The sequence below is a fragment of the Larus michahellis genome, chromosome 3 (genome assembly GCF_964199755.1).
Source record: "Larus michahellis chromosome 3, bLarMic1.1, whole genome shotgun sequence".
NCBI classification, from domain to species: domain Eukaryota; kingdom Metazoa; phylum Chordata; class Aves; order Charadriiformes; family Laridae; genus Larus; species Larus michahellis.
Window position 1 is genome coordinate 67,470,984 of NC_133898.1, and position 12,760 is coordinate 67,483,743.

The 12,760-nt window shown below is 40.2% G+C and overlaps 1 protein-coding gene and 1 pseudogene across 1 annotated transcript; one reads left to right on the forward strand and one right to left on the reverse strand.

The window, feature by feature from the left end:
* Nucleotides 1-4,902: 4,902 nt before the first annotated feature.
* SMIM28 (small integral membrane protein 28) lies at nt 4,903-12,431 on the reverse strand. Its single transcript, XM_074580851.1, has 2 exons — nt 12,321-12,431; nt 4,903-5,301 (listed from the first exon to the last, which is right to left on the reverse strand). The coding sequence occupies exons 1-2, from the start codon at nt 12,429-12,431 to the stop codon at nt 4,903-4,905; spliced, it is 510 nt and encodes a 169-aa protein (XP_074436952.1).
* Nucleotides 8,202-8,320, forward strand: LOC141741516 (5S ribosomal RNA; annotated as a pseudogene).
* Nucleotides 12,432-12,760: the final 329 nt, after the last annotated feature.

The following is a 12,760-nucleotide window of genomic DNA, read 5'->3' on the forward strand; positions in this document are numbered from 1 at the left end:
AAGAGTTTTTAATGAGACTTTTTTTTTTCCCAAGGAGTTTTTGCTGTCTTCATTGGCATCTATGCTTCTGAGGCATTGATTTATTAGCTGTAGCCAGGTGTACTAGATATACCATTGAGAACAGCATGCTGTGTCAATTACAGAGGATAATGTCCTTATGCTTCACACTCACCTGCCTTTCCTGTTCTGCAGAAGATATGGTTATCCAATTGAGGAAAAGAACTATTGTGTGGCAAAAGTCATGACATAACATGATTATTTACTAGCGATTAGTCTGGAATTAATAAATTACATGATTAAAAATTCCTAACTGTTTCACTTATGGACAGTTTTTAAGAGAGGATTCAGTGAATAATTTATTTGCTATAAGCATTCAGCGTATTCTTATTTGATGGTTGGTTTGGTGCATTTTTCCTCCTTAACAGTTTGTAAAAAATAAAGTAAAGTTGCACTCCTAGCCACCATAAGACTGCTGACTCAACTTCCCATATAGATGAAACTAAGAGTTTCTTCATAAGAGTTCTTTTACTACTGGAGCATCATGCCAGTGGCAAAACTAGTTGTGTGTCTGTATTTGGAGGGACCCAGATAAAATCCTTGTAAACATAGATTAGGACAAATGTTTTACTTTTGGGGCAGTACTTTCTTGGCCACCATGGTATTGTTGAATTACCATAAGACATTCTGACTTGATGTTGGGGTTTTTGGGGGTGCGGGTTTTGGTTTTTTTTCAATTTATTCCACTTCAGGAAGTCAGGACTCTAAATTTCTAATCAAAATGTATGTTACAAATGAGCATTCCTCTTCAATAAAATTAAATGTGTGTGCCGAAATGCCTTTGCACACCAGTGGAAATGATCATGTTCTAGACCATGGGGGAAGCAGGTTATGTCATAAGACTGAGCAGTGACTGTCCTGTGAAACACATTTTATCATTGGCAAGTACAAACCAGTAAGTCATGAATTAGTTTTCAGCACAGCAAAGAGTAGGTGCCAGATGCTCAATCTGTGTACAAGCATGAATCAATTTTATCCAAGATTTTTAGTTTCTCAGCTCCTATTGTGGTTGCAAAGATCTGTGTCATCTTTTCTTCCATTTGTTAAGAAAAGAGAGGTGGGATATTCTATTAATATTAAACCATTGTTTTATTACTGGAAATATGTGCTGCATACTTTCAGTGTCTATTTAGTAGAACCATATTGTATAAACTACTTCTGTTGTTTTCTTTTACGCGTCTTTTGAGCAATGTGTGTGGATGTATGTGCATCATATTCCACAGAGTAATGGACCAGTGTCAATAATTGACTCTGGCAGCCCTTACAGAGAGGACAAGGACAGAGATTGCTCTCTAAGTTTTTGAAAACCTCTTTAATAAGAGGAGGCCTGTATCATTCCATAGTTTCTTACTAAGTATAAACAAGGGGTTGGATATACATAATTAATCTTATCATGGTTATCAGAATTTTCTTTGTGGAAAACTGAAATACAGTTACCCTTCATGTCGTGGTGAGTTCACAACTTGTAAGACTTTATATGTGCATTAGCAGACATTAATATTTAGTAAGTCCTAATTTTCATCAGTTTTAAACAAAAAGAAGAACATATATAAGGACCTTGTGGTTATAAAGTACAATGCCAGTTACGGTGATCTCTGGATGCACGTGAAATTTCACATTATTAGATTTTTGAAGAAACAGATATCTGATTTCATACAAAACTTAGACGTGATGAACAGAAGTTACTTGTATATAGCTTTAGGGCATAGGAACAGGAAAGGACCCAGAGAAGACACCTAATCCATTCCTTGCTCCAGTTAGGCTCCTTCATCACTCCTGACAAATGGTTAATGTGTCCAGAGATGGTGATGCTTCACTGCACTTTCAGACTGCACTTCACTTTTAGAAATTTTTTTTCTGACTTAATCTTGCTGCACTTTAAGTTTACTAGCACCAGTCCAGATTGCTGCAGGCATGAAGTATGTTTATTTTGCTTTGTTTGCAGTTACCTTTTATGTATTTGAAAACTTAATGGCTCTCCGCAGTCTTCTTGTCTACAGCCCAAACTCCCATGTCCGTCTTTTGGACGGTGCGCTCTAAACCTTCACCTTTCAGATTAGTGCACATGAGAAAATGAAAGGTATACTCTATACTTGCTATTGCTGTATAGCTGGATATGAGTTCCTTTCAGGTCATGAGCTCTCTGCTGGGATGCCGGGACCTCATTACCCCAGGGACCTGATAAGTGTCTGCAACCAGTAGCACCAATACCAATAATACTGTGGTTACTGACATGCGTCACCACAGGCTGATATGATCAGAGGTATCTTCTAGGCAAGGGAGATCAATTTCAGTATGTTTGCATAAGAAGCGTTCTCTTTTTTGTTTTACTGGACCGTCTCTTTGGAGCGGAGATTTAAGAGTGAGATGCTGGTTAGGTTAATAATAATTAAGAATTACGGGACAATTAACATGCAAGACTAGACAAATCTGTGTTGGAGTGAGGTAAGGCATACCAGTTCCAGATGAAATAAAAAGCCATTAGTCCATTAGAAAGAAGAATTTAAGTCATGGGGGTGTTCCTGTTATTTGGATTTGAGGAAGTACCTGCGTTTAATTTTCTATAGTAATGCAAATGAACAGAAACTGTTTGTCTCAAGCAGGATTTGAGAGTTATCCAATAAATACTATGCCAGAGACAATCAGTCTCTATATTCTTTGAGAGAATAGCAGTTCTTGACTAGCTCTAGAAGTATATCAGTCTTGGTCACAAGAAATTCCACTCAAGAAGTTATCTTAATTCTAACTAAAGTAACTGGAGAGCAGTTTAGAATGACAAGCCCAGGGGCTGGGTTTCAGGCACTACCCTGGTAAAGGTAAACAAGAAATTGTGCTGAAGAACTGAGCAACTCATTTAGAAGACAGATCTTTTAAGGCAAAACACACTCAGTTCGATACAATGAAGGCTGAATTTTCCAGCATACCTGTACAATTCTGCTGAATACAGACACAAGAGGCAGAAGTGATTTATCTTTGAACCTCAGACCTTTGTATCTTGCTGATTAGGTAGCATGTGTTGTTTGGGGCTCTTGAGTTTTTTTTCCAGCTTTCCTTGTAGCTGGCAAGAACTGCATGTACCAAATATTAAGGAGGTAAACAAAATGCAAGGAGACATTCAAATACAGTACTTTCAAATGCATCAGCAAATACCAGGAACTCACCCCAGTTATGATCTGAAAAGAAAAATAATTGTTGCATTTGGATTTGTCCAAAACATCTGCTGCTGCCTTTCTTAGAGTCTGATGACCAAAAGGGAACATTAGAAAAGATAACGTTCTCAAAAGTGTAGTTCAAGAAAATAATCCCATTTCCAAATTACAAAAGGCAAACACTTTTTCTTGGTTTAAGGGAACTGTATGAGTGGGATCCACAGTTCTGACCTGGAGTACTTGGTTGCTGTGGTGATGTGATTTGTGCCATAACAACATGAAATTTAACTACCTGTAGCTCAGAAGTGGCCTTTCTTCTGCTGTACACTGATGATTTATTCCTCCACTATTGTTTTCTTTTTTTAAAAAAAGAATGTGTTATGTTCACAAAGCAGGACTGGCTGATATTGACACCTCGTGACAGTTGCTGGAATCACAAGGTGCAAGTCTGGACAGCCTTTGGGTTTAGGAGTTACGCTAAGACTGCACACAATAATATCTGGTAGTTGTTATGTTGGCAAGCCAGAAGGAATGTAACGTCATGGAATAGCTCACACCTGGAAGGAAGAAGCTGTCATTTTTGAGATTGTCAGGATCCATAATAGCTACCTCCCATAACAAGAGCATCTGTCAACACAGTAAAAATGCTATCGTGTAAGAAAGAATTAAAAATAACTTCATTGTCTAAGAGTAAGCATGTGCAAACCCTCCTGACAAACTGAACCACTGTCACCAATGCACTTGAATGAGATTTACTTTGCTCTAGTGATGAAGGGGAATGCAGTTTTGAAATACAGACCAGATTTTTTTTGTGAGTGTGTGCATCTAATTTTTATTAATTTTTCCCCAGTTCTTTTACACGCTGCACCAAATAGGTCACAGGGTTTGTTTTTGTAGACTGGAAAGTTGGAAAAGTCATCAAGCCAGTAGTCTGGATTGTTGGGACCTTGCAGACCTTGGCAAGTAGCAGACCTTGCAGCAAGCACACTTGAGAGCTTGAGAGCGTGCTTTTGTGTGGTGCTGCTGGAGTCTTCCTCACCCAGAATAACCAGGTCTTCACTGGTTGTCCTCGTTGTTCAGCTGTCATAAAAGGCAGCCTTTATCCCACAGTGTGCGTTTGAACCCTTTGGATGCTCACTGGAAGTCTTGTAGAGGTTGTATATTTATTTACTTTCCTGAGAGGTGTTGCGATCATTCCAGAGCACTGCAGAAATATGTGATGTTGACACACACAGGTTGAGTAAATCAGCTTGTCAGAAACTCAATTAAAAATAAACACATAAAAAAGAAAAAGCCAAACTGGAATAGGTATGTGCTAAAAGCCCTTTTTGTGGCTGGTGAATCTATGGCATAATTCATGTTTCCTTGTAGCTGAGGGATTGCAGAGGGACAGACTCCCACCTGTCCTTAAATTTAATCCTTGCATGACATGCTTTGTTAACTGGAATACTGGTGTTACCAGTCTGGGATTGATTTGGTGCTACGCTGTGTGTGTACGCTTGCCACAAGTGGAAGGTGGCGAATCCTAGCATGAGGTGAAGAGACTCATTCCTTGATACTCTACTTTTCTTCCTTCATTAATTTATTGGTTTGGCGCCTCATTTGGAATCTTTTTGCTGATTTTGAAGGCCATAGCAGTTCCATGTTCATGCCTTGAGGGGCTGCATGCTTCAGCTAAGGTGCTTCCGTAGGAAGTTTATTTGGTGCCGCTGGACTGCAGCATGCTCTCTTCGTAAGGAGGCACTGGGTCTGGAGAGAGCTCAATGTGAGCCTCATCCATGGAAGTCTTCATGGTGGCCTCCTCATAGGATGGAGGCAAACACACAGTGAGGAACGTGGCATCAGGGACCAGAGTGGAGTATTGGAAACTCTGTTCGCTGTTCCAGGGTAGCACGGAAAGGAAATTGGACACGTCGTGCTCGGGCAGGGCCTCGGGGAGGTCAATGCTGAAGATCTGCCCCTGCGGAGTGGGGCGCTGGCAACGGCGGTACAGGAAGAGCAGCAGGAATGCCAGGAAGAGCATCATGGTGGCAGGCAATATGATGCACAGAAATGGTTCTATGTCGTCTTTGGTTGAACTTGTCTGTTGTCTGCTCTGTAATTAAAGCAAATAGGTAGCGTGTTGGAATCCGGGAGACCTCTTTAATTGGAGAGAAAATACACGTTCTCCACCTCCCTCTGCTATCACCTAGGTGATGCTTTTCCAAGTTACCTTCAGTCTGCATTAGCGGCACTCAAGCAGTATGTTTTGCAGGCTCATGAATTGTCACATTCTATCTGCTGGTCCGTTAAAAAAAAATACTTTGACAAGTAGAGACAAAAGAAATGGAGATGCTGCGAAGAGTGGGGGGTTTCTGAGAAACCCTGTCTCCATGGGTGGAAAAAAACCAACAACCTGGAATTGTGTGTATTTTGGTATGAAATTTTTATTACTTTTGTATTGTGCTGGGACCAGTCCTCTTTGTGAGAGATCGGTTAAGCTTTTAAAACTTGGGAGAACACTGAATTGCAGAGGAATAGGGTTGGCAATCCACCATCTAGTATTGTTTCTTTCTATTTGGAAACTGCACTGAGTACTTTAAAGAACAAATATTATGACAACTGTCCCTTTCTCAGGACCCACTGCCCACAATACCTGTTCTTTGGGCTGTTCTAACCTTATAGGACAGCCCAAAATAAAACACAGTGTGCTAGGACAGCCTGGACTGGGGCTCTTTCTTGAGCTTGTTCTGCCAGCTATCCAAGAATCACTTTCCCTGTTTAAAATTGTGGAAAAAGAACTTGTGATGTAAGAGTAATAGCAGCTGTGACTATCTGGTCAGCTTCATCTCCTGCAAAATGTAGCACAACATACCTCTGTCACACAGCTTTTATAATTGCACTGTAGAGTTAACAGGAGTTACAAGATATTTTTTAAAAAAATAAAATTTGTGCTCTTCTGTTGTATTAACTTCACTTTTAAAATTTAATATATCTTATTAACAGTCTGACTTTATCTAGCTCTAGCTTCTAATAACTGACTCTCACCCCCTCTCTAGATTAAACTCTGAGTAAAAGCCCAAACCCTAAAATGTTGTTTATTATCAAATTGTTCCCTTTGTAATTACTTGAAGACTGTAATCAGATGGCATTTCCACATTTTTATGGTGAGACTAAACAGGTCAATAGGTCAGATTTCCTTTATTTTGAACAAAGGCAGCTTTTCAAGCGAGGATAACTTTAGTGGTTCTTTCCTCAAAGCATTTGGAAGCAGGGATGCCAATGAGCTGTTGGAGGTCATGGCTTTGTGGAAAGGGACAGTAACTCCAGAGCCCCCTTCTTAGTCTATGAAAACTTTCTTTGCTTATTCTACCAAGAATCACAGTCATTTTTTTAGCTACAAAATCACACTGTAACTTACAGTCAACTGGTTATCTACCAGGCATTTGTTACCTTTCCAATTCTTTGTTGTATTACAAAATTCTTAGTATGTGTTCATGCCTAAGAAAATTAAAGTAAATAGGTTTTGACTTCTAACAAATAGTGTAGGGGAGACTTCAGCTTTTTTTCCTGAGGTAATGTGGTCTGAGGCCAAAGCCATTAAAGTAATTTTAAAATACATTGAAACTACTGAGGATTAGCTATTAAGCTTTTTTTTCCCCAGCTGTCTTTTGCCACAAAAATGCATACTAAAGAACTGTCTCATATTTACTGATCATTTATTAAAGAGTATCTGGCAGTACAAGCTGTTGTCTTACCTGATCATTAAATGAGCTACAGGAAACAACAGAGTTGGAAGAAACTGTTCGGCTATTATTCTAATGCAGGCGTTAAATCATCTTTAAAAAAAGGAGGGGATTTTCTTAAAAATGTTTGTTAATGCTTTATTATTGTGTCTTATGATGTGCATAAAACACTTCTCAGGAAAAACGAGAAAAAGCATTCAGTATTATGTTTGTGCATTATGTATATTGAGAGGCTGATACTGTTATGTTACTAATGCTTTTATAATAAGTATTTAGAAGAGCTGGGCTTATATTGGGAAGCATTATTCATGATCAGTGGAGATCATGAATCTCTTTTGGGATTGAAGTGTAAGTTTTGGGTTTAGGTTGTAGGGAGCAGGCTTTCAGTTGGTTTGAAGCGATGTTCTTTGCATCTGTGAGTTGTGGACTATCATGGCTGTGAGGTGGCTGTGAGGATAGAGGGTGAGATTCCCAGTGTTTCCTACATGAAACTAGTAAAAGGGATATAAAGCCCGGATTCTTGTACCTTTAAACTCAGTGCAACTTCCCTATGAATTTCACTGAAAGGAAGCTGATGTTTTAAGTAGTGGCCAGGGACAGTGTGTCCTTCGTGTGCTGGTGGAAGCACAGACTAGTGTTATGGTTGCCTGACGTGTCCTGTTATAAGACGTGGCCTCATACAGAGATTGGATTTTTGATAATCCACAGGCTGGTGAGGAGACAGAGGGACTGGTGGGTTGAATGTGGATTTGAAGCACAGGATAAGAACCAATATTCCTGAAGTGAGGAGCTGCGGACTCGTTGGGGGAGGGTGGAGTGGAGAAGGGCGAGGATCAGAACTGTGCAGCAGCCTGGATGGAGAGCCTTGGCTTGTGAGGATATACCCAAGATGCAAAGCTGTGGGGAGGAAAGCCAAAAGAGAGCCAAGAATGAGGGCAGTAGGATTGGATAGGACCAAGAAGAGAAGCCTGTGGAGCAAATGGTGGGGCTCCTCTCTCACTGTGCCAGCCACATTCTCTTTGCAAAACATGGAAAAGGAAAGGGCTAGTGATGAACTGGGAGGCAGGGGAAGGAAAGATTAAGCTTGATGGAAAGAATTAACAAATGGTCTTGGGTCTCGGGGGAATACTTTGTTCCAAAGCCTCAACTAGAACCCAGCCATCTTGAGTCTTGCAAAGAAATACCTGTCAACAGAAATATGTAAAATGTATTATTGTTGGGGGGTCCAATTTGCATTTAATGGTAAGAAAATGGAAGAAGAAAAACTATTGCCTATGGCCATAGCACCCTGAGAATGCCTGATCTTGTCTGATCTTGGAAGCTAAGCAGGGCTGGGCCCAGTTAGTACTTGGATGGGAGACCACCTGGGAATACCGGGTGCTGTAGGCTTATAGATTTGGCACTTCAGGGCATGCTCTAGTGACAGAGATTGTAGGGGTTTTTTTTGTGTGTGTATGGTTGGACTTGATGATCTCAAAGGTCCTTTCCAACCGTGAAGATTCTATGATTCTATTTGTAGTATGAGCTGGCTCGGATGGCCACAGTCTATGAAGCAGGTAGGAAAGGACAACCTAGATTCATTTGGGTGTCAGCATGCAGCATGGTTACTGCACTGAAAGCCTTTCTTTTTTTTTTTTTTTTTAAAAGCCCTCCATGAGTAACCTGTAACATTGCTTCTAAAGTTGCAAGTTCAAGTCCTCAAGACTGAATAAATGCCAGCATTTTGGAAATCTTTGAATCCTTAATTTGATCCACAAGGCACATCATTTTTAAATACATTATTGTGTACAAAGTGCCTACTCTAGGGTTGTGATAGATTGCTTAGGGAAGAAGATCACGGAACCTCAGGGTAATGTTTTGCAGGATATGTAGAGGCTGTAGTGACTGAGTCGTTGGGAGACTTGGGGAAGAGAGAGGACTGTCTGCTAGTTGGGGACAGTGAATGCTGTTCTGGGGAGCTGTATTCCTGTCTCTGTTACTGAATGCTCTGGGTGGGGGGAGGGGGGCAAGACAGTTCATCTGAGGGGTTTGTTGTGTGTTATTCGTTAGTTATACCTCGCTTTGAGTGCCTGGGTTGAGATCCCTGGATCTGGTTTGCAGAAATTCTGCGTCTGTGTTGTGGTCTCTGAAGGTGAAAGGCGTCACCCTGAGCCTGTGAGTATTTTATTGCACTAAGGGATATGGGCAAAAATGACAGGTAGTTATGAAAGAGTTCATATCCTCGTGTTCTCTCTCAAGTGGTCTGGCAGTTGGATTAGATGATCATTGTAGGTCCCTTCCAACTGCTCTGCTTCTATTCTATTCTATTCTATTCTATTCTATTCTATTCTATTCTATTCTATTCTATTCTATTCTATTCTATTCTATTCTATTCTATTCTATTCTATTCTATTCTACTACACAAGTGCCCAGTGAGTATCTGTTCAGTAATGTGTATAAAACAAGACATAAGAAATTTCTTGTTTGAAGAAGATGAGCTAAATAAGACCCTGGGCTGTATGCTGGGGAAGGTGGGGAGAGTAGCATGTAGACTGGCTAGTAATGAAGTGAATACCATGGCCCATGCAGTTGTGAAAGAAAAGTCAGTACATCTTACTACGATGTGCAAAATAGTAGCTTGTGAAGCAGGATTAAGGATTGGGTAATGTATGCTAACCTGTATGCTAACAGGTGATGTTAAGGACCAGTTTTTCTCAGTCCATGTTTCAAATTGTCCATAGTTTTTTAAACATGGCTAACCTTAAGCCTTAGCTTTCGTATTTGGGTGAAATAATCTGTAGGCTACTTAGTGTATTACTTGAGTAGAAATTGTTTTAAACAAGTTAATACTGTCCCCCAGATGCCCAGAACCTGAAGCATAAATCACAGGGAGTTACATGTCCATTTTGATACTGCCTCCTGCCAAACATATTATATGAACTGATTTTACATTAATATGTAGTTCAGAAAAGCTGATTAACTTCTTGTGGGTATATCCGGATATATATCAAAAGTATTGTGAGACAATTGAGCAGTATTAGTCTTTGTTTTTCTGTTGTGGTTTTCTGCCCATTTCTGGGATGAGTGGCTAAGGGGCTACAGAAGAATGTTGCAAAGATTTTGACATTAGGACTTGAAAAAAATCTTATAGGCATAAAAAAGCCCAGATTTTACAAACCCCAGAAATAACTTTAATAAAATGAAACAAAGGTCACTTAGAAAAAAAATAATATTTGCTCTGAAGTTCTAAGTTAAAACTGAAGTTCTAAACTGAACTAAAACTAACTTCTAAAACTGAGGCTCTAAAATGAGAAAAGGAACCAGTGTGTATAGGTATCAGAAATAACTGCCAGAACTGGAAAATAAAATGATCTAGAAATAAAACTGAATCTTGAATAATTGAAATGAAAGTGTAAACAACTAAACCAACTGCAGAACATATATAAAATAAAATCCTCTACTGTTTAACACCTGGAAATGTATGAAGTAACTGAGGGAATTACTTCGTAGTGTTTTCTTGACTGGTTTAGTTTTGATGCTGCTGCTTCACTGGAGGTCAGCATGCTCTGCCTGTGTCATCACAAACTGCTATTGTCAGGTTTGGAATTGACAAAAAGAAGACTCCGACTTTCCGCATGAAATAAGCTACAGGCACATAAATACAGGGAAAATAGCCTTTATAAAGAGAAAGGCAGAAAAGGGCATGGGGGTAAAAGAGATTATGTTTCTAGAAAGGCCTCTGTTTTCCCAGGACTGATTTTTAGTAGTATGCTGTGGCCATTGTAGGCTCATGTTTATTCTTTTCATTTATATCTTTGTAGGGACTGAAGCAGAGGGTCAGCTTTCCAAAACACTGAGCACAGACTAGAAGTAGTAAAGCCTTTCATTAGTAATCTGTCTGTCTACATTTTTTTTTTTAACATGCTGAGCATGTACAGTTGCCAGCTTACAGATTATGTGACCTATATCGGTTTAGATGAGCTTTGACTCGTGCCTGTTGATAAAGGAATGAAATGCAGAGTGCGGCCCAGTTGCGTGGCACTTCCATGATGAATAAAGGAATGGCTTTAGAATTTAACTCTTTGTATAGACAAAAGAAGCCCAGTACCTGGCTTTGAAGGGAATGACTTAATAAGACCAAACATGAGTTTAAAGAAAGCTTTTGTGTAAGGATAGAAAAATCACAGTTTATTTTGCTTACTTAAATTCCCATTGAAGCGATTGTTTGATTGGTGCTAGGATTTATGATGTTGTTAATGATTTGCTAGGGTACTCAGAACTTTATTAGAATTATTTTTATTGATATTGCCCGTATTTATACTAATATCTTTTGAAGTTGAATCAGGAAACCAATACTTCTGAAATGTTTTAAGTGGATTTGGAACAAAGTCTGCTTTGGAGTCATTAGGCTGTGGTCCACACATAGGTGCTTTTCCAAGCTCCATCCTGCTTCTTAAAGATGATTCATTATTGCTTGTAAAAAGCAAAAACATATAACTCTGGCAAATAAAAAACATTCTGATGTGTTTTTGTATACATTAATAATGATACATAACTTTAAAGTGAGCTTAGACATACACTGAGTTTTCAAATACTTGTCAGCTTGTGACTCTGGTGATGCTCTCTCGCTATCAGACAAAACCAGTCTCCAGGTGTGAAGACATTGCCATTCTAACTCTGGCAGTGTTGCTGATGAGGCAGACTGTTAAATTTTGAGAGGCATTTAAAGACTACTTTTTCTCTTAACCCCCCCATTCCTACCCCTTTTTACTTCACAACGGTACACTTGTTATCTCAGCTAAGGAGTGTGGACAGTTCATTTGCGAATGCTACTTGTCTCAGACAATTACTGGGGATATATGTGCACCTTAAATTATTATTTCTGATCAGAGAATCCCTTCCGCTGTGTCCCAGACAAAGCCAGAAAGGCAGGCTGTGTTTTTTATCTCCAAGGGCTACTTCCCTCCCCCACTTGCCTGCATGTGATCCTCTCTCGCAGAAGTAATCAGCGCACAGCTTAGGGAACAAGAGTTCGTTGCTGACTGCCGCTGACTCTTAACATCTGCAGAAAGGCTTCATGGGACCAGATCCAAAGCGTAAACATGCATTTAAAAGAAAGGAAATCAAGGAATAGCAGAATGCATTATGCTTAAAAGAAATAATTAAACTTCTTTACCTGCTGCTCCAGGAAGATTTTTCTATTTACTGTTTTTCTTTCCCCACAAACGTGTTTAAAACAACTTAACAGCACTAAAGAAATGCTCTGACTCTATGTAGTTGAGCAGTACTGCTCTGATACGTCCCAATACCCAGGTATTTACTCTGTGCTATACACCGAGGCGTTAAACAGACGAGCACACACATGCAAAGTCAAAGGATGTGCCACAGAGACGAGCAGGGGGGTACAGACCTGAAGCTCAGTTTCCAGAAGCGGCCCACCCGGTTCACTGTTGAGCCAGTCATAGTTTCCCCTGTCAGCGTGTCCAAATTTTCTCCAGCTGCTGCCCAAGAGCCACCTCATACTTTCATTAATCTGGTCTTCTGCCTTCGTGTCTCCACCTTGCTTCGCTGCTTGCGACTGCGTCCCCGCCTCCCAGCCTTGACCCAGCTGGGCTGCTCTCAGCTAATGATCCCTCTTAAATGATATCCCGTTTATAGTGGAAAAGAAAAAAAGAAGTTAGACACCCCCCCTTTACTCGTCAGGAAGCCAGGCAAATAGATCTCAGAGCCGCTCTCCACTTCCAACCCAATCTCTCTGGATTTGCTTCAGTGGCCTACATTACCAGCAAAGCTGGCATCAGGTATCAGGGAGCCGGGACTGACAGCCCTCTGATTGGAGCACTCCCTGCA

Bases quoted from the DNA above. Each gene is read 5' to 3' on its own strand.
- SMIM28 (XM_074580851.1), bottom strand. From the start codon at position 12,431: ATGAGGTGGCTCTTGGGCAGCAGCTGGAGAAAATTTGGACACGCTGAC. The intron at 5,302-12,320 runs GTCTGTACCCCC...CTTTAATTACAG, and splicing joins TTCTGGAAACTGAGCTTCAG to AGCAGACAACAGACAAGTTC.